The sequence below is a fragment of the Antedon mediterranea genome, chromosome 3, assembly GCF_964355755.1.
Source record: "Antedon mediterranea chromosome 3, ecAntMedi1.1, whole genome shotgun sequence".
NCBI classification, from domain to species: Eukaryota; Metazoa; Echinodermata; class Crinoidea; order Comatulida; family Antedonidae; genus Antedon; species Antedon mediterranea.
This window is the reverse complement of record NC_092672.1, coordinates 3,519,366-3,541,730: the sequence shown is the minus strand read 5'-3', so window position 1 is coordinate 3,541,730 and position 22,365 is coordinate 3,519,366. Positions and strand designations below refer to the sequence as shown.

General features: G+C 33.2%; 2 protein-coding genes across 3 annotated transcripts in view; both read left to right on the top strand.

The window, feature by feature from the left end:
* Positions 1 to 14,157: 14,157 nt before the first annotated feature.
* LOC140043369 (NFATC2-interacting protein-like) lies at positions 14,158 to 19,485 on the top strand. The gene is made up of 8 exons (XM_072087869.1): positions 14,158 to 14,231; positions 14,855 to 15,011; positions 15,694 to 15,823; positions 16,319 to 16,417; positions 16,730 to 16,895; positions 17,385 to 17,529; positions 17,974 to 18,098; positions 18,624 to 19,485. The coding sequence occupies exons 1-8, from the start codon at positions 14,220 to 14,222 to the stop codon at positions 18,783 to 18,785; spliced, it is 996 nt and encodes a 331-aa protein (XP_071943970.1). The 5' UTR covers positions 14,158 to 14,219; the 3' UTR covers positions 18,786 to 19,485.
* Positions 19,486 to 20,153: 668 nt separating this feature from the next.
* LOC140044558 (uncharacterized) overlaps positions 20,154 to 22,365 on the top strand; it is a 44,613-nt gene continuing 42,401 nt past the window's right edge. For both annotated transcript variants that reach the window (XM_072089122.1, XM_072089121.1), the window contains exon 1: positions 20,154 to 20,262. In XM_072089122.1, the coding sequence (XP_071945223.1) occupies positions 20,212 to 20,262 (51 nt within the window). In that variant the 5' untranslated portion in view covers positions 20,154 to 20,211. The remainder of the gene's footprint in view (positions 20,263 to 22,365) is intronic.

Here is a 22,365-nt window from a genome sequence, read left to right as displayed (position 1 = left end):
ATAGATAATTATTTACTGTTATATTATAGAGGTGCAATCTGTCACGGGGGTACCTAATATTCTAGACAGTCCGTAATATATTGCACCCCCTATAATAGATAGTTATTATCCTGTTATATTATAGGGGGTGCAATCTGTCACGGGGGTACCTAATATTCTAGACAGTCCGTAATATATTGCACCCCCTATAATAGATAGTTATTTACTGTTATATTATAGGGGATGCAATCTGTCACGGGAGTACCTAATATTCTAGACAGTCCATAATATATTGCACCCCCTATAATAGATAGTTATTATCCTGTTATATTATAGGGGGTGCCATCTGTCACGGGGTACGGTACCTAATATTCTAGACAGTCCGTAATATATTACACCCACTATAATGTTAATAGATAGTTATTTACTGTTATATTATAAGGGGTGCCATCTGTCACAGGGGTACCTAATATTATAGACAGTCCGTAATATATTACACCCCCTATAATGTTAATAGATAGTTATTTACTACTATTTAAAGGTAGTCTATCAAGTGTACATACTCGACTTGATACAGATGATCAGGGTCTGGCAGAGCTCAGGAAAATAACACTGATCATAATAGCGCTATTAAGATCTTGAAATGGAAGTTAATAATATGGAAACAGAGTAGAAGAAATCAAGGTAAAACTAGATAACACATTATGGAAACAAGATTACTGCAAAATGCAACAAAAAATAGATGACTTAGAAAATAGAAGTAGACGTAACAATATCGTAATTAGAGGAATTCCTGAAAATGCAGGAAAGGATAAAGGCAATTTTTATATACCATGCATAATATGAAGATTGAAAATGCTGATAATTATTGAGAGGGGAACAGACGATCGTGACCACGGACGGAATGCGTCTACATTTAATGCATTTATTGGTGAAATGCACGGTTAATTTGTTCTAAATATTTGATCAATTTGTCAATAAAATGTTATTGGTTGAAAAATTAACTGATATTTTGTTTTTGCTGCGGAAACGGCGGCGTAGTCCTCTACTCTCTATTGAGCTGCACGCGTGCCATGCAAGCGCTACCGCTAAAACCAACAAATCCGGGATTCCCCCTTTTATGTAAATGGGGACATTTTTTCTATATAAAATAAAAGCTATACATTTTAAAATAAAACTGGTCTAGGGCTACGTATCAGTTGGCAAATGAGATTGTTTTTAATGTATCGAAAAGGGCAGGCAATCCTGCCGGCGAATACGTCTAACAGTTGGAATGTATAAGGCTTAATTTAGGCTAGTGTCTTGCCTTAATCATTCACAACAAGGAGTATTATTACAAAGTATTTAAAAGAGACACTAGTTTTTTTAATTTTTTGATTTGAGCTCTTAATACAATATTTCCTTTTTTTCAATTGTATGTTTCATTTTTTAAGCAATTTCATTTCCTTATGATCTTCCTTTTCTCATCTTTGGAACATCCCTCTAGATAAATACAATTGATCAGGTAATCATATACCTTGTCATATCCTTCTTCCATTCTTTTGAGGATAATAAGTGCTGGAGGAAAGAGACCTTGACTTAAGATGCTCTTTTTGTTCAGCCTGTGATAAGCTATCATCCTTTAAAAGTTGTTGGAGTAGTTGAGGCCAAGTCTCAAAGTCGACCTCATTTAAAGGGATTGGCACCCGTCCCGAAAACGGTCGTAACCGAAGTTTTACCATTACTTCTTTGGTGTTGGAGGGGATGGAATCTAGCCTAAGATCGTTCAGGGTTTCCCCATGTTCTAAGAGAAATTGTTTTTGTCCCTGGAAATCTGTGGGTGGGATATGGGTGTCCTTTTCTGAGGTCTTCCCATCCCATTTTATAATAGTCCAGGTTTCGTTATCTGTGTGGTCAATGGTTGTGGGGATACTTAGATCTACAACAGGTTTGAAAAAAGAAAGTAATAATTGAAAAGTGATATATCTGTTTCATCGGTAACTTCAACAACCTGGGATCGATCTATCTGAATGCATTAGGGTATTCTACCTAGACTATAATTGGCCTTCAAAAGACCCCTTAATGCAATAGCTTCTACAGTAGAAATTGATATGGTTTATATTGAATTTGTGATATATTTGTAGCGGTTTCAGATTATGAGGTGATTATTCATTACATTGTTGGTGTGTCACATTGTACATTGTGCGAGTTTCTTGCTAGTGAGACGATTCAGTGAGACTAAATCACACAAGTTGTTTCGCATAGTTTCTGTGTCATTTTTTCTATAGTAGTTCATGATTCAGGTTACAATATTGACGAACATTATTGACAGACAAAACATTAGTATTATTTGATCTTCATTATCATTACTATTAATACTTTTTTATTATTAAATTATTATCCCTATTATCATCATTATATACTATCCTACTTACCCTTGTATAACGCCCTCTAACAATTACATTTTTATATTTATCTGGTGCATCTAGAACGTCTTAGCTTTCGTCCACCTTTGTCATCGTCCTTCGTCAAACACCCCAAAAGTATTGCAACTGTTGGCTTCTGCCATCAATCTGTATTAAAACGGAAAATAGATACTATTGAACAAAATCCTTGTTTACTGTGTTGATGCATTATTTGTATCTATTTTAATTTGCACCCTTATATCATTATTGGTACCCTTATCACCATATTGGTGCTGTCTAAAAGTATTTTCAATCTTTATCCTACTTCGTCAGCTATTTTTTTGTATTGACAACCTTACAACAACTTTCTCAAGTCAAGTGCCTTCAGTCTTTCATCTCGTTTATGCATTATTGTATTTATTTCAATTGACAATAAAGTTTCAAACTTTGTTTCTTAATATTACAGTACAAACTGTAGGCCAGCTACTAATACTGTGTAAATAAAATAATTGTAATTTCAAATTAAATTTATTATTAACAAAATAATCAAAATCCACCTACGCTACTGTATTTGTGAACAATTTCAGCAGTTCATCGCGTTCCATAAAATTAAGCAATATGAGATAGTCAGCAATAAAATGTACCATTTTATTGGAATCGTGTCTCGATTAGCAGGTTTCCAATACAAATACAGAGATTTGTAAAGAGAGGCTTATCAAACTACCAAATCATTTTTTTTTTGGACCAAACTCAAGCAGAAAACAATTCATCAATATCGTAGACTTTAAAATGCAACTTATTTTCCTGTTCAATAAGTCGGACATTAATTTGACTGTATGAACTTGGATATTTTCAAGATACTGCACACTTCAGTGACCTTAACTACAACATACGAGAATTAACGTCCACAAAAAGAAATTTATTTCGTCAACAAGAAGATATTGCTGACTATTCTCTGATGTTTTGATGAGAAGAGGCTGTGCCTTACTTGACTGTTGTGCAAGAGGAACTGTTTTGTTTTGGAATGTTAAAAATAACATGGAACATGTTGTAAAAAGAACATTTTGATTCAGATTAAACAATGGAAAATGGGGGAGAAAAGAATAGGAACATTATTATACAAGCAACACAAAATAAATAGAATGATTTTCTATTTTGACCTGTGAGCAATTGCCTGGTGAATTATTTCTGTAAACAAGAACATGGTTTTGATGTTGAACATTATGCAATCCAATTTACTATAACCTGAGAAGAGCTGTTCAAGACTGTATATATGGTGTACAGTAATAAGAACATTGGAAATTTGGATTCAGTTTGGACATTTAAATACAAAGCAAACAGATTGGAAAACTGTCAAAAAGGAGCTTTAGTATAAAAAACATTTTTGAGGAACTTTGATGCACTGTTGCATGTTAGAAAAGGTAGTGGAATTTTGTTTCTCATTACAAATCTCAAAGTATATTTTGATTAAAACATTGCTAATTATTTATTTAAAAGTGAAACTGAAGAGGATTTAAGATCAAATGCTGCATATACTCATTTAATGAATAGGCAAACTGCCTTAAAATGTGACATGTTTCGAGAAACTATTCTCATCATCATCATTTAAAATTTAGCAGTTCACCGCGTTGTGTCTTGGAGTAAAAAATTAGTAATTAAAATTATTATTAGATTTGATTAAAGGTATTATTAACCAATTCAGTAGTTCACCGCTGTCTAAGGCGGGTGTTATCGAGTTTTGTATTAAAGAAACTACCAATTTTTTTTTTCGCATAATCAAAAGGATATTCAACCATTGATACAGTAGGCCACTGAGAAAGACATTTTGTTTTTTTATATCTTTAATACAACTCTTAAAAGATATAATAGTTTGCAATGTTCTTATTTAAAAACAAATCTGTTCATTTACAATTGCATAGATTTTGAAACTTAAAAAATGTAACTTTAACAATGAACGTCTTGTACAAACAAAGTTTGAAACATAAATTTATTTGTCTAATTGTTAATCTAATTGAAATTGAAGCCTTCTCTTATCTTCTACTAATCTTAAATACCAATTATAAAAATGTTGTTTCAAAATGTATCTATTTCTTGCCTTTTCTGATACCCAAGGCAGATTACATATATCTATACTTTTTAAATAAATGGACGTAATTCAACTGCTTGAATGGCATTTTGTTGGTTTTTTATACCAATGCTATGTTCGGTAATTTCAACCATAATCTTTACAATCTGGTCTCGAAGAGGTCATCATCATTCAGTAGATGGCATCCATCCATTGGACGTATAAACCATTTTGACACATTTCTTTATGACGGCCGAATGCTTTGTTCGGTAATTTTAAAAATCTTCTTTACAGTCTGGTCTCGGAGAGAGGTCATCGTCTTCATACAATAGATAGCGTCCATCCATTGGACGTATACCACTTAAACTATCTTTTGATGAAACCATTACATTTTCCATTTTTTAAGATTTCCTAAACCTGCTTTTAAATTCAATTACGGACAGATGGTATACTATTTTTTTCCTGATATGCGACTACTTACATTTTAGGGCACGATTCATTCTGTGAATGGTTTTGAGAATGTTATTTTTTTTCATCCTTCAAAATCAATTGCTTTCCTTCAGGTTCAAGCTTTTTTAGCGCAGATTGCAGTCGTGTAAAGTTGTATCTATATCCCAGTTCGCAATGACCATTCTATTGATCTAAAACATTTTATATTTGCCACTTTGTAGCAATCTAGATTGAAACTCGTCACTTGGGACGAGTTTGGTTATCCGCCCGCCACAGAACGTATTTATTGTTTTGCTCTTTGAAAATGTTACGGTTTGTTTGATGATATTAATTATAATTAATATGCAATATAATAACAGGTGACGGAAAACTGTAAAACTTATGTTTATTGTTATTTGGTTTTCAACCTATGTTCGTATATTGAGAATGCCTTGATATAGATAATTATGTTTTATTAAATTAAATCATGGTAAATTTACCTTTTACGGTAAAAAAATAAAATAAACATTGAATAACCTTTTATGCATTAGCAATAATCCATCTTGAAAAGAAAAACAAAGGGTTAGAATTTTTTAATTTACCTTTGCTAAAAGTAAGGCGTGATAATCTTACTGACTATCCGTAGTATTCTTCGTACAATGTCATGATCAAATATCAACAATACAAACAGAGAACCGAAAGATTTAAAAATCCACCAATTCCTACAATAATTAATTTACTAAACAATAGTTTTATTGTTTATTTCTTATCTTGGAATGATACACAAGCCACTGAGCAAGCCAAAATGACTCGTTATTCCAGACATGAGCTATTTTATATTGGATCAGCCTTCATTAAACGTCGTAATAAGGTGCAATACCTACCTAAGGGAACCCTCACTAAGCTGAATAATCTTGGCATCTATCGTAAAAGTAGAGGTAGAAGAGGTGGTGTAAATATACGTAGAAAAATTCCCACTATTATCGTGCTTCTGATTATATAGACAACAAGCGAGGGCGTTTTCTAAGTAGTTTATTCCCTAATTCACTTCGTAAAGTCAACTATACAATGTTACAGCCATCACTCCCATCGATTTTCCTGACTAACCCGCGTTCGTTAATCTACCGTGTGGACGAACTAGAAACCCTTCTACTTCAAAATTGTATTGATTTAGCAGTTGTCACAGAGACTTGGCAAACACCGCAAATAACAGATGATGCACTGATGATTAACAACTTCAATATTTATACCTATCATAGAACGCATAGGAAGGGTGGTGGAGTGGCTGTATATGTTAATTCTGAATTTCTGTCGCGAAGAATACATGAAATAGTTGTACCCGAAGAGCTAGAGTGTGTTTGGGTTTTTATAAGACCGAAGAGGCTTCCTAGAGCTGTATCCTCTATTATAGTTTGTGGAATATATATTCCACCTAATTCTTCTGACCAACAACTACTTTTGGATCATATTATTAAATCTCTTGACAGTCTTAAACTTAAACACCCAGACGCTGGCTTCATTATTATGGGGGACCTGAACAGAACTGACCTAGCCCCGCTATGCCGTGCACATAACCTAAAACAAATTGTGAAAGAACCAACGCGAGGGGATGCAATACTAGATATTATAGCCACCAATCTGAAGCAGTATTATTGCGATCCCCGAATTGTGTCGCCGATGGGTGCTAGCGATCATAATTGTGTTCTGTTGTCAGCAACTACAAGGACGAATAGCAACAAAATCGAAAAGCGTGTAATCAGACCAATGAAAGCGAAAAGTGTTGAAGAATTTGGCCGTTGGATAACTACCCATGACTGGAACGAGGTTATTAACGCGAGTACTACTGAACAGAAAACGCAATCATTTTATTTGTCATTGACTTCTGCTATGAACACTTTCTTCCCGGTTAAATCCATTAAGATACATCCAACTGATAAGCCATGGATTTCACAACAAGCAAAGGATCTTATAATGAAACGTCAACACGCTTTTACTAATCATGGTAAATCACTGGAATGGAAATTCTATAGGAATAAGGTACAAAAAGTGATCAAGAAAGACAAAATGAACTTTTACAATGAACGTTTATTAAACTTAAAAGTCACTAATCCCCATAAATGGCACCAAGACGTGCAGATGTTAGCTAATAAAACTAAACCCCAACCACTTATTAGTGTTGAGGATATTCCGCAGGATGACTATCATGGTATAAGTAATTTTGTAAACAACCATTTTGCTATAACTTCCCAAAGCAGACCTAGTATTGATTTATGTAAGCTCCCTACGTATTTACCTGCTAATAAACCCCCTAATGTAAAAGAATGGGAAATGTACAATCAATTAAGAAAAGTTAAAGTAAATAAGTCCCCGGGCCCTGATAATGTGCCTAACAGATTAATAAGAGATTTTGCATGTGAACTAAGCATCCCTATGACTAATATCTTAAATGCCTCCCTCAGTGAGGGTCATGTCCCAACTATGTGGAAGGATGCTATTGTTACTCCGGTTCCCAAAGAAAATGGTTGTACTAGGGTTGACAAATTTCGACCAATCTCACTTACATGTATCCTAGCTAAGGTAGCTGAGGGCTTCATTAAAAAATGGCTCTTAACAGATATCGAGAAAAATCTTGATAACAACCAATATGGTTGCCGTAAACACTTTTCTACAACCCATAATTTGGTTGATCTACTAAATGTGTTCTATGAAGGTAGTAACATTCCCAAATCTGTTGGTCAGTTAGTTTTAACTGACTTTAGTAAAGCATTCGATTGTGTTGACCACACAATAGCAGTTTCTAAATTAGTAACACTTGGTTGTAGACCTGAAATTGTACCGTGGTTAATTAGCTTTTTATCAAACAGAACCCAACAAGTACGCTATAAATCCACCTTATCAATGAGTGTTAATCTAACATGTGGCGTCCCTCAAGGTACGCTCCTTGGGCCTATGATCTTTCTTGCTCTAATTAATGATGCCATGCAAGACTCGCCATGTAAAACTTGGAAATATGTAGATGATTTGTGCATAGGACAGATAGTAAAAAAGGATGTAATTTCCTCAATTCAGAATGATGTTGCTTTACTGAATGTATGGTCTAATGAAAACAAACTAAAACTTAACCCAACTAAATGTAAAACTATGTATTTTAACTTTCAAAGAAATCAATATGAACATGAACCCCTTTTCATTGGTAATGCTACAATTGAAATCGTTAATGAAACTAAGTTACTAGGTTTATGGATTCAAGCTAACCTCAAATGGGACCGTAATGTTAAAGAAATTGTATCCAAAGCCAGCAGACGTCTGCATATATTATGTAGATTAAGAAAGTTCAATCCTCCGAAATTTGATCTTGTAGATGTATTTAAGAGTTACATAAGACCAAGTGTTGAATATGCTGTCCCAGTATGGCATTCTAGTCTCACTAAGAAACAAAGTGATATGATAGAATCTGTCCAAAAAAGGGCTTTTGATTGATTGATTGATTGATTGATTCTTTTATTTTTCACACAACATTCTTAAAAATATAAATAAAAGATTAAGTACAATAAAGTGTGAAAAACAGGATAACCACAAGCAAGCAAAGCTTTTAATCTGTGGCACCCTAACTTAAAATATAAATTTACAAATATATTACAAAAAAATGTTTTCATGCAGAATAATATTGTGTAATGACTACATATGTTATGACCAAGCACTCAATGATCTTTCTTTAGACACTTTATCTGATAGAAGGCGTAATCTATGCTATAAGTTTGCTCTGAATTGTTCAAAAAGTATTCATTTTGGAAAATGGTTTCCAGTGAAGAATGTAAGTAACATGAAACTAAGACGTGTAAAGTATCAACAACCCAAATGCAGAGTTGAAAGATATAGAAAAAGTGCAATTCCATACCTTATCTCGCTTCTAAATGAATAATCTGTATATATCACCCAGTACAGCTTTGCGATTTTTATTGATGCTTTTAGGTGTTTTTTTTTCTATTTTAATATTTTAAGCTAAACTTTTTGAATGTTCCTGTATTGTATTTCTTGTGTAAATTTCCTCCTTTTTTATATTTTTTTATCATTGGTTTTATACTTTTTTACAAATTTTAATATTGAACAAATGTAAATATCTTTGTAATTCAGCTAAGGCTGCGATAATGATATTGAAATAAATGAAATGAAATGAAATGAAAAATGCAAGTATATTGTACAGTAATTTTGTACATGCAACGTTTATAGCCTTGCGGCTACTTGTTGTAAGTTTTATACCAGAATGAATAAATAAATAAGACAATTTCAAATTAAATAAAAAACACAACCAAATGTAAAATTTTTCTTTTTATTATTCATTCCTGTACAATTGAAATGGGTGTTACTCGTTCTTTCGATATAGTAAACTTAATATTTATGGTTAGCTTTGCATCGACATTAAAGTTCACCTCTTCGGGCACAAGAATAGTTTGACCACTTTCTAAAACAATTTCAATTGGGTATCTTATAAGAAAAAAAAACGTATAAACAATTGACAATAACCTTGAAATAGTTAATATTGTATAATCTCTGAGCAGCAGTGGTCTGAAATTTACATGCCCATTGGAATCATCAATACCAATAACAATTCCTACTTTTTCTTTAGATTCAGACACCTGAAAAATACAATTTAATAACAGAATGTACTTCGACTTTTTGCATTAATACAATGTACCCGCCAAAGTACAATTGTCATGTTTTACTAAGGCCAACAATGTGTACTAATCATTTTCCATTGTCACACTAATATGCATGAACGTAGTATATTAATATATTAAAGTCATATTTATTTAAATTTTGCTCGACAGCGTTGAAACCAAACTGTTATTTTCTTTTATAAGTACCGTTATTGATATGTTTTCGCCAATAAAGAGTTGGTTTCCTTCCTCGGCCACTTGCCCCCAGAGTGCCACATCCATTTTGATGTCGTCGCACTCTAGTGTTAGACTCTTTCATTTGTACTTTTAAACGTTAAAACATCTCCAAGCTAAACAAAAAGGAAAACAAGTAAACAAACTTTTGTTTATTAGCAAGAAACTCCAAAATCAGCAGATAAAATAAACATAAACATAATTGACATATTAATCATGGTTTCTACTATGAAATATTAAACTGAATCTTCTTTTAACTGGCAATCCGGTGTAATAAAGTGTTTTATTGCTATATCGTCCACTGGAAACATACTAACTTTCGTAAATATCTGAAAATCAAAATACAAAAACAAATTGTAAAATTGGATTGACATTTAAAAATTAAATAAATTACATTTTAAATTATTTGGAAAAGGAATGATAGTTTACTTTGGAACTACTTGAGAGGCGGAGATTGTCTCCTCCTCAGTTGCGATAAAACGGTCTCCCACCGCTAAAGCTTCTTGAGCCACGTCGTTATCCAAGTTACCGTTTATGTAACATGGGATGATTTGCCCGCTTTCATCTTTGTTTATGCTCTGTAGTTGCAACCTGTGAACATCAGTTTCTGGTGGATGATGGAATTAAAAAAGGCAATGGAAGGTATACAATGAAAGGCATACACAAGGCAATGAAAGGCATACCAGATATTGTGCATTCCCTTAATTTTAATATCTGTAAATGGAAGTGGACGAATAAGAGAAATTAATAGAAGCAATACAAAAATACATTATTGTATTCATAATGCCATAATATTATGTACAATTTTAAATTCAAAACTATGCATTTTATTTATTTTTTTATTAATTATTAATTAATTTTATTATTTTGGTTGGCAGCACCTGAATTTTCTTATTGAGAATCTTGATGAAACCACTTATTAGATTCAGGTATACAACTGTCACACGCAATCTAATAGAAGTATAAAAAACAATGTTCAATTTTATTTTAGATGTATAAAACAGATCATCACTTTTTTTAGTTGGAATTCAAATTAAATCAAGCTAAATCCAAAAGTATTTACCAGATGTCATTAAGATCTCCAAACCAATGTCTTTTCTGTACTGTTGTACAGATTTGGAGTCGGCCTGTAAAATCAATGTTCCTTCTTCAATTATTGCCCCTGCAAACTTCAGAAAAAAAGGATTTATGTATGAATTTAACTTAAAATGTCCTAATTTTTTTGACTCTATAGTTCACTATGTAGTTCACTATGTTGGTCTGTCTGTCTGTCTGAATTTAATTTACAATGTTTTCCTCACATTTCTTACACTGATATATTAACACCATTATTAACACCATCATTTAATAATACTATTAGTTACCTTCACTACACACATTCCACACGAGGCACTGTCCCTTTGCTTTGTGTGTACGGAAATATTCCATCTCTGTGCACTACTGCCTGGAGCATTTATATTAAATCTCATCTTCAGGAATTTACTGTAAAAAAAGTGAAACAAATTGCAAGTGTGAATTGGTAATAAAAATTTAAATTCTATAAAATTAAAAATATAACAAACTGTGTTAACGTAACAAAATCATAGGTAGTGAATTATGATTGCAGATATATGAATGTAGTTGCTCAAATTTTAGTTTCTAGTTTCTGTAGGCCTAGTGTTTACCAACCAACTGACCATCCGACTGACATAGTGAGCCGAGTCGTGTTGCACGTGACTAAAAATTGTTTTGGGGTTTCATATATTGTTTTTCTTAGGCAAATGTTCAAATAGTTTTAACATGCAACTAGATTTGAACTCGTTCATAGTGTTCGATTCAGTCTATCCATTGAGTTGGATTGTCTGGCCATTTCGTTGTGGTCACTACACCTTGTTTGTGCTGTCTTTCGTCCTGGTTTCTGTGTCTGGATTTTCCTGAATTACAGGGTAGGTGACGAAGTCGTCGTCGTCAATATTTAATGTTTCCCATGTAACTGACTTAACAGTTGAAGCAGCCTAAAAAACAAAAACAAATTTATAAATTATTTTGACGTTCAAGTAAAAATCTCAAAGTCCAATGACTGGGTTCGTGTAATCTATCAATTAATATATTATATTTGGAGAAATCAACGTAGTGGAATCAAACATCCCATTTATTTCATTCAAAATGTTTGAGATAAAATAAAGGAGAACTTTGTAATGCAATAATTCATTTGCAGTTAATTTAGGCCTAAGTATAAACATTTAGAAAAGCTATAACGCATACTGTCAGTATTCTATACAGATAAGAGATAAAACCGCAACATCCATTTATTAGTAAATATATTTTGATAAACCATTTAATAATGAGAATGATGACAATGTTAAATAATTAGTAATAAAGTTTATTTATTTCAACAATGCATATTTTGTTTTTCTTACGGTGGTACCTTTTTTAAGTAACTTGATTTATATGAACCATTTCATCTGCTATCTTGTAAGCTAGTAGGGTTGGCCCCGTTTAAAATCAACCAAAAATAGTTTATTTTACCTTGGTGCAGGATCCCCTAGTAGGCCTACTAGAACTGTACTCACTAAAAACTGTAGATGACCTTTAAAGATGTATAGCCAAAAACATGAAAAATGGAGATTAATTAAATCAGACTTTGAATATCTTATTTTGTAGTTTTAAAAAGTTAATCACTTCCATAGGAAAAAAAAAATAATGTTTTCACTTGTAAAATGACTTCACTGACTTTATAATTATAGGCTATAGGTTGCAGTGCTTTTACCGCTTTTATAAATTTATATTAGCAGTGGCGTATCCAGGATTTTGAAGTTGGGGGGGCCGGGAATTGCCAATTTGCCGACAAAATTGGTGTCATTATCTGTACATACACGACGTCTCTGATCAATATATGTTCTAGGATTACATAGTCATATTGTCTTTGTCTTATATGGGATAACGATGCAAAATTAAAACCAAACCAACATTATCTGTTAGTATGTTGTATTCATATTACAATGAAGAAAGAATTAGGAAAATCTGACTTGTAGTTTTCGAAATATAGGGTCTAAAACATTGCCGAAAATGATCGTTTTTAGCCACGAAAGAATTAAAAAAATTTGCGGCCTCAGTCGACAATTCTATTAACTACGCCATTTTTGGTTAAAATAATTACATATAATTACGTTTTTTAGTAATTTATTTTATATATCACCATTGGAAATATCAATAAAACATGTTATTAAATGCTTATAAAATATATAAAGTTGTTTACTTAACGGAATTCGGACAAATTCATTGCTCTAACTTTGTGTAGTAACGATCAGAGAGATTCATGGTACACGCGCGAGAGAAAACATTCCGCTGCGGGTGATTCGCATCCACCAATCAAATCAGCTAGAATCCTAAATCATTCAACCGTGAGCAATGCCAATCGCGAGAAAGCTCAGCTTTGATTGGCTTACGATGACATCATATCACAAAATGGTGATTTTGTAGTTGAGCCTCACGGAATATTCTGTTCCAAAAATGAAATACATGGATATTTTTTATGGTATATGTGCTTTTTCTTTAAAAATTTTGAATAATAAAGGCCTCATATCGAGAAAAAAAACCGGGTTTTTGGCACTTATAATAAATATATCTTAGACAAAAAAGCACATGGCATGTGGAACTATATAATCTCTTAGCGTAGGAAAGACATACAAATCTCAGGTCATGAGAGGCTCAACTGCATGCAAAAACAAGGTTTTAGGGTAAGGTCAAAGACTTTTGAGTAAACAATCTACCGCGTACGGCCGTACGTACGTGCTGCACATTTTTAACGTGTTTCGTTAGATGTAATGAAAATAAAAAATAGTTGATCTGAAGGGATCAATGATGATATGATATGTAAATAAACAAACACTCAAAAGAATTATGTTTACAGTTCAATTATTGTCAGAATAAATAGTTTATTTTTTTCCCCGGCACCTTTGTTTGCCGACGGCCGCGATGATGTGCCGACGGAAACGAAATCAGGGGGGGCCCGGGCCCCCCCGGCCCCCCTACTGGATACGCCACTGTATATTAGGCCTACTACTATTGTTAAATAAACTTTAAAAATTTTAAAAATGAAAGTTTTAAAATCGATTTTATATAAACCTGAAATTAGACACTGAAGAATGACCCAAAATAGGCAAACTGCCTTAAAATGTCTTGACACGTTTTCATCATCAGAAGACTGAGACAACAACGCCTATAGTAGAGTAGTACTTATATACCAATAGGACAGGTTGTATGTAAATTACGAAGTAATTTGTAGTATGTTAAAATAACAAGGAACGTACGAGGCGCAACAAACAATCATAATAGCGTGACGTCGTGAATTGAATCCGTTTCGTATTATTTCGTCACGAATCATTTTAATTTCCGCGCGTTTTCATATCTTTTGGGTCAAAGGTTAACCACCAGTTCAAAATTCTCCGACAAAAACAAAAGGAAAGTTTAACAAAAAACTTAATAAACATGGAAACAGAAGTAAGAAACATATTTTTTTTAAATATACGTTTACAAATAAAAAGCTGAACGTCCAATTTAGCTATGCATAAGCTATTATTAGGCCTACAGTAGGGTAATACAATATAAGTAAAGTAGTAGGCCTAGCCTAGCTAGTAGTAGTAGTAGGCCTACCTAGTACTAGGCCCTGGCCTAGTAGTAGTAGGCTGCCAGGCCTAGGCCTATAGTAGGCTAGTCTAGGCCTAGGCCTATATGGAGGTAGGCTAAATAGCCTGCTGCTGGCTTAAACACCACTCCTGTGTGTGGTGTCTGGATATGCCTAGATTAGGGCTAGGCCTAGTAGTAGTAGAGACTAGGGGCTAGGTACAGTAGTAGGTAGGCTCTACTACTAGAGGCCTAGCCTAAGGTAGGGCATATTCTTTAGCAGTAATAGTAGCTCCAACTTAGCTAGCTAGGTAGGCCTTTATACTACTATTACTATCATACTATTAATTTCTAATAATTTTCCCTTCTTTGCCGGATCAGATCCCCATGGCCTACCCAACCTCTTGCTTTTTTTAATTGTTGTATCACTATCAGATATATAATATAAGGATATTTGATTATGAAATTCAATAAATAAATTATTTTTATTTTATTATCAGGTTGAGAATCAGAAACCGAAAGGAAAGAAAAAAGCTACCAGAAAACGACAGCCAATAAATTTGAAAGCTGCACCAGTTTGTTGTGATCTTTACTCTGTGAAAAACTTTGACATCCATTCACAGAAGTTGAAAGATGTTGTCACACTATCAGTATCAGGTTATTATATTACAATACAATCCCTATTAAGGAGACACCGTTGAGACCAAACAAAGTGTTCCTATGATAGAAGACTAAGTGTCCCTTGAATAGGGATTGATCATTGTGCTATAAACATATTTTTCCCCTCATTTGTTTAAAGGTGTATTGTCCCCTAAATAAATAATTAATAAACATTTTTCTGTTGAATATGCCATTTTAATGTCACATAATAGTTATCCACTTTGAACAAAAATTAGATCTAAAAAAAATGTTATTTACCTGAAAAAACTGTAATTTAAAGCAAAAAATAGTCAAATTGGCTGCCAGTCAATGGATTTTTGGTTGAATTTAACCATTTATTTTGTCATTTTATAAGTGAAAACATTATTTTTTTCGGGTTTTTTTTTGTACGGAAGTGATTAACTTTATTAAAACTACAAAATAACCTATTCAAAGTCTGATTTAATTAAGCTTCATTTTTTATGTTTTTGGGAGACAATACATCTTTAATGAGCCGTTCTTACAAGGAATGCAATTAGGAATATTTTACAGTATTGTAGAAAGTGTTAAATTCAACAAATGAATTGGTTATTAGTTATGAACTTCAACATAAAAAGGTGTACATAGGAGCTTAATGTGAATAAGTCCATATTTTGTGTACAAATATTTAATACTAATCCATCATTGATACTTCTTGCAGATGAAGAGATTGAAGTAGTAAACACAAACACAAGGAGATCAACTAGAGAAGAGTGTGCTAGAGTAAAGTCGCCAAGCACACCTCCTGATACAGATATTCTTATGATTGAGTCGGATGAGGAATTAAACAAGTAGGTCCTCCTCCACTTTCCATAGCATATTCAAGTTTAGAGGTGGTATTTAGGGGTTTTATCTGGATGCGTTGTGCCAGCCTTACTTGTTTACTTGTTTCCCGTACACTTTTGTTTACGGGATCGAAGGCAACGCACTGCCCCTCTTAACGATCAAATCATATTCAATATAAGGTGAAAACTTAAGCGGGTGGTTGGACCATGCGACGTTAAGTTTTGTTTTAAACGAGTTCACCGTAGCACATGAAACTACATCCGTAGGCAGAGCATTCCATAAGAGGATGACTCTCCTGTCAAATTCATCATCGGGACCAGGGTGACTACATTTTAAAAAGCTTTCAATTTGCTTTTCAATGTCATGTCAATTCACTGTGTGCGTAATTCCTCAATACAGTTTTGGCAGATCTTATAGGTTCAGGTCAACAACCAACGACACAATAAGCATAGGTCGTAGAGTAGACATCAACTTAAGTGGTACTTTTTTTTCTCTTTTAGTAGTCAACAGAGCAGAGGATCACCCTCACCTCCAACTCCACCACCAGAATTGGAAGGTGTACAGCAGATGCCATCTCAACAATTATCACAGGTTATACAGTAAGTAGACTTGGGCATTGATTTTAGTACTGACTAAAGCCTTGTCTACACTATCAAACTACAGTACTGTAGTTTGACAAAAAAAGTGTGATGTACCCAAATGTGGTAGTGATATGTTTAAATATGGTGTAGTGTTATGACATCATCATGTCTATATATGGGCACATCACATTTTTGTCACATAAAGGTTGATAGTGTAGACAGAGCTTTACACAATTAAGCCCTTCCATTTAACACAAGGAGGATAGACTCTAAGTACAGTAGTAGTAAAATCTATATTTTTATATTTCATTATTATAATTTTTTTTTTAGGAATGTTGGTCAAGCTGTTCATAACTACCGTATAAGGAGATTTCAAGAGAGTCCTGCTACTCCGGTAATCCTGATTGACGAGAGTCCAAGTCCAAAGAAACAACGCAAAGCTATCGTTGTTAAAATACGAAGCAAGTCGGGATTACATCGAACAATTGTGCGAATGGTTGGTTTGTTTTTTAATTGATTAAATACATTATGAACGCCACATCAGATTATAATTATATAATATGTTCAAATATAGCGCAAAATGTAGGGCGCCTCTAATTAGTTCTCAACAATCAACAGAAAATGAAATAAGCACAACAAATAATTATGAAAGTGCAAATTAAAAAGGGGGGATTTGAGGAGTTGTTTGAATGTGGAGAGTGATTCAGCATTCATATTTAAAATTTGCTTGAACTTCAAACCTTGTTAAGTAAATAAATCTTTTAAAATGTTGAAATATTAAATAATTTAGTAATTGGTCCATATGAACTATGGTGACTTAACTATCATGATCTATCATCATTTTAGTTTAGCAAGATTAACATTCACACAGAAATCGCATCATGATATATTTACAGTATGCTAATGAAGTCTTGTTTGTAATTTTTATTTTGGTTGAGTTTGCATTTTGTCTGTTATTTTTAACTGATTACGTTTTTTCTTTTAGGAGGAAAATTTTGAGAATGTATTTGATGAGTTAGCAGAAAATGAAGGTGTCCATGTGAACCAGGTTATGTTGTTGAGGGGCGAACAAATCATTAAACTGACGGACACACCCGCTTCACTTAATCTACAACTAGCACATATACTTGGTAAGTTTGAACCTGTGTTTTATATTGTGCTTAGCTTACCTGGATAAACCAACATTAGCCCTTCTCTCTGAAAATGAGTGTGCATATAAACACTTTTGTTAAACCTTTAAACATGTTTTTTTTTTTATTGTATTTTATTTATTTTGTGCCAGCTTAACCTGGATAAACCAATATTAGCCGTTTTCTCTGAAATGAGGGGAACAATATGAACAGATGAATTTTTTGTAAACCTTTAAACTTTTTTTTATTTAAAGTTGTATTTGTTTATTTTGTGCTAGCTTAACCTGGATAAACCAACATTAGCCCTTTAACCTAAAATGAGAGAACAATATGAAAAGAAGAATTGAAAGTTTCCCTACCTGGCAATGGGACAGTCCAATCTTCTAGAAACATCCCAACATACATTTTGGGTTGTATTATTGGTACAATTGTTTTTTTTTTCAGATTGTGTAATTGTGGAAGCTAAAAATAATAATTCTATGGTTGAACATGTTGATCAAGAGCAGATGATTAGTATTAAAATTCAGGGATTGGCTAAATCATCTTGCACGACAATATCAATTGCAAAGGTTTGTTTAAAATTATTCAAATTATTTATGATACCCACAATGTCCAGTTTTCAGCCTCATTTCTAGAATGTAGTTTAAAGATCATAATTCCCAGTAGTTAGTTAAATAATTTGATGACATCCTGTTGGGCCAGATTACTATGCTTCTTTAGGCTTAAGCCTAGTGATCTTCCGCCATCAGCACAAGCTCAGTGCCAGGTGTAGGGGTTCTGTATGAAATGCATGCTAGTGATGTGGAGGTTATGGGTTCGAATCCTACCCAAGAATTACTTTTGTAAAACAACTGATCATCATTTATTGTTTGAAACAGTAATGTAGCCACAAGAATTAAAATGGCCCGGTTTTCGCAAAAAGTGAACAATCTCTGTTCAAGCCACTGGGTTGTCATATGCCTCTGTGAAAAAGTAGTAGGGTTGAAACCTTACCAACCGTACTGGTGGTTACGGCCCTGCGAAACGTTGAGAAACTCAACAGTTCTTTTCAGAACCAATATATGTGATGTACATATAATTTTTTTATTCCACAGACAAGCAACTTTAGCAAGCTCTTAAAGCAGTACAGTGATTTTATAGGTGTGTCGGAGAAAAATATTAATCTAAGCTTTGACGGTGATCCAGTGAACATCACATCAACACCGAACAGCCTTGATATGGAGAATGATGATGTGATAGATGCCACTGTAACATAACATCATGTCAGTGAGAAGATGGTACAAATTGTAGTGATCTGATATAATAATGTTTAAAGCTTATATGTTTAAATGGCGTGTGGTGGGAGGGGGATGTAAGATTTTTTAAACAGGAGAGAAATAACATATAACATTATATCAAAAATGAGTTCATTAATTAATTTCAGCTTGGGGAGAGCAAGCCCTACTGTAGCTCTGCGGCACTGCATACATTCCTGACTTTAAATGGGTTCAATATACTCATTTTGTACCTAAACTTGTAAATTATTTTTTCTTTTTTAATTTTGTATAACCTAACATTTCTTTTGTTGAAAGTTTACTTCAGTATTCTACTATTAAACTAACCAATTTATTTATTTATTCAAATATGACCAAATCATTGTTACTAAATTTAATTTGTAACTGTTGAATATGCAAGTTACCGTATACAGTATATGGATCTTCCTACTTTCACTGCAATGTGATTGGAACAATGTATTTTTACACCTTTTCAATCAATTTAGTGAGTATAGTTAGTATCAATACCATGAAAGCCCCAGTGGTCTAATGGTTAGGACAGCTGCATATCAAGCAGGCGGTCCGAGTTCGAGTCTCGGTTGGGGCGACTTTTTCTCATTCTCACAGATTTCCTCATCTTTATCGTTTCAAATTAATTAATTAAATTTCAGTATATCACCGGGCAGTTTAGAATTAATGTTCTTTGCCTCTTGTGTTTATATATATATATATATATATATATATATAGACGGTTACATTGAACCGAACATTTATATATATATATATATATATATTTACATTATAAAATAAAGTTAAATGATAGCAATAATGTCATAAACTTGTTAAATAATCCTTCACATTTGTTAGTAATAATGAAAAACAAAACTAGAGTTCCACATTTGTTTTTACCATTGTTTTCAGAATTAATATTCATAGAATACGGGTGAATAAATCATACTTTGTTTAAATTGTTATCAGAGTCTGTACTTCCGTCATATTTGTCTATTAATTTTTAAATTTGTGTACATTGTTTGGGAAGAAGGAAATAACTGAATTAAAACTACAATGTGGTACAGTAATACAGTATAATAAAAAGTCATGAGTTTCATGTTTTGGGGACAAACATCGGTCTGTCTATCACTAATAATGATTTTATAATAATAATGTAATTTCTATCACATTTGTTTTTATTTAAAACACTAAATCGGTGACATAACAAGATCGTATAAAATCCAGTACAGTACAATTTGTTATGGAACTCCGCCCTCTCTAGGCGTCCATTGTAACAAATTGATTAAGAACAAACTCAGCTAAAAGTCCTCATCTCACACACAGACAGGTGGTTGGTGTCTGGCTGGTAGAAGACTATAATATTCGGAATCTTATTTTTTTACCGAATAAAATCGGATTTTTCAATTGCAAAACTGCAATGGATCTACGAGAATATGAAGGTCTTGGTGAAGCTGTTCTTAAAGAAAAGGTTCGTAAAGTTAGGTAACGAACATCAGTTTTTATCACAAGTTAAAATACGCGCTTCTTTTGACAGGAAAGTAGGCTGGAAGTAGTAGGCCGCCTGGACCCTGCCTGCTGTATGTATGTATGTAGAGTTGTCGTCTGCCAGGGTCCTGGGAGATGGGCATGGCAAAGAGTTTTTGCTCCTGTTGACATTTTTTTGAAATACATTTTTATATATGAACTGGAGCTTTCTTGTAAAGTACAATTACAATCCAATCAATTATAGAGCATGGAATAAATAATGTATGGTGATTTTTAATTATATTTTGTGTGTAATTTTTAATTTTAACTTTTCAATTAATGTTTTTCCATGCAACCTAAAAATATGTAGGGCCTATTATTTAATAACACAAATTGTTTTAATTTAAAATTATTTTTTTTCTGTTAATGTTTATATTTTTTGAAGACCCTTTAAGAAAAAGAAGTTCCTGGAGCCTAACCAAGTTTATATATATTTCACCTGCCAAATTCATTCTATTTAAAAAAATGTCTTTCAACCCGGTTAATGGCGACAGGTTAATGGTGATGTATGGTCACTGTAGGGTGATGATGAAATAAAATATAAAAAAAATCATACATAGAACATGTTTATAACATTCAATGTTTAACAACATGTACAGTTATTTAAGGAACGTGTTTTAGTTGTTTACTTAAGATCATACTAAATGTTTACTATACATTCATAATACAATTATGTCTTGCTATTGACTTAGTTTGTTGTACAAGTATTCAGCGTCAATATTCATGTCTGTTTAAGTAACTTGTTTGTTTGTTTGTTTTATCTTTATACTGGGTGACCTCTTCAGTCAAAGACTGATCTCCCAGAGGGCCCAGTTGGTGATCAGTGGCTGTGATGTACTAATACACCGGGGTAACCCCCTACTCGTCTCGAAAGATGTACTAGGTTCTTTAAAGTGCACACGAGCAAGTTGTGTACACTGGACCTACGGTTTATAGTCCTTATCCGAGAAGACTCGTTCTACCACCAGAACCATGGAGTGAGTGAGCCTCGAACCCCTGCCGATGTTATGGCTACGTGATTACGGTTCCACTGTCTTAACCGCTCGGCCACTCACTCACAAGGATGTAAATTACAGTACCTGTGAACATTCTTTCTATACGAATGAATGAATCATTTTTTTTAATTGCAATTTAAAATCATAAATCAACAATCATAAAATATTGGACACAAAAACAAACAGAAGCATAAGGTAGATTACATACACAAACACTAAAAAACACCAAATATTAAGACCATTACTAAATTGTTAAAGCAGAATTAATTATATATAAATATATAATTATTTATATTACACCAGTTCTTTAAATGTGAAACCTACCCCAAAATCTTTTACCCCAAAATCTTTTGATTTGTTGTATGTGACAACTCTGTACTTCCTCTATAAACCCTTCCCTCTCCCTTTTCAACATCAAACCAGGGATTCTCCCTGATCCAACCATCCAGGGTGAGATACATTCAGATTGATCATAAAAGATCAAGAGTGTACTAAAGATTTATTATTCTAGTCATCCATCCATACATTGAAAGACTTCAATCTGTTTGTAATGTAACAGTAGATGATCGTTTCCATTACTTATACAGTGTACTTTAGTAATACTTGTACTATAGATGAAAATTGGAAAATTAATCTCCAATTCTCACGTTTTTTAAAGATGAAAAAGAAACCTTTTCTCAGCATCGAGAATCCTCTTCGGTTTTTTTGAGTCAATAGCTTTAGTAGATTATTTACATCCCTGTCTGTGTAGCTAACCTTGCAAGCCTGCCCTACCTTAAATTATTAACTTATCTGTCTTCATTTAATTCCTTTCTGTTTGATATATAACAAAAAAAAAGTTGAAATGAAATGATGAAATATGAAAACTCCTATATAAGTTATTTAGTAGGCCAATACGTCCATACTATTTTTCAGTAAAACAGATAGCCTCATGTGCCTCATGTCTCAAAGTGTCTGCTGGTTTGTATACAAGTGACCCCTCCCCCCCCCCCCCCAATTAGTAAATCTATTAAAATATTTATCAATGTAATATTATCACTTGTATTATGAAA

Bases quoted from the DNA above. Each gene is read 5' to 3' on its own strand.
- LOC140043369 (XM_072087869.1), top strand. The intron at 15,012-15,693 runs GTTATTATATTA...TACTTCTTGCAG, and splicing joins TGTCACACTATCAGTATCAG to ATGAAGAGATTGAAGTAGTA. The intron at 18,099-18,623 runs GTTTGTTTAAAA...TTTATTCCACAG, and splicing joins CGACAATATCAATTGCAAAG to ACAAGCAACTTTAGCAAGCT.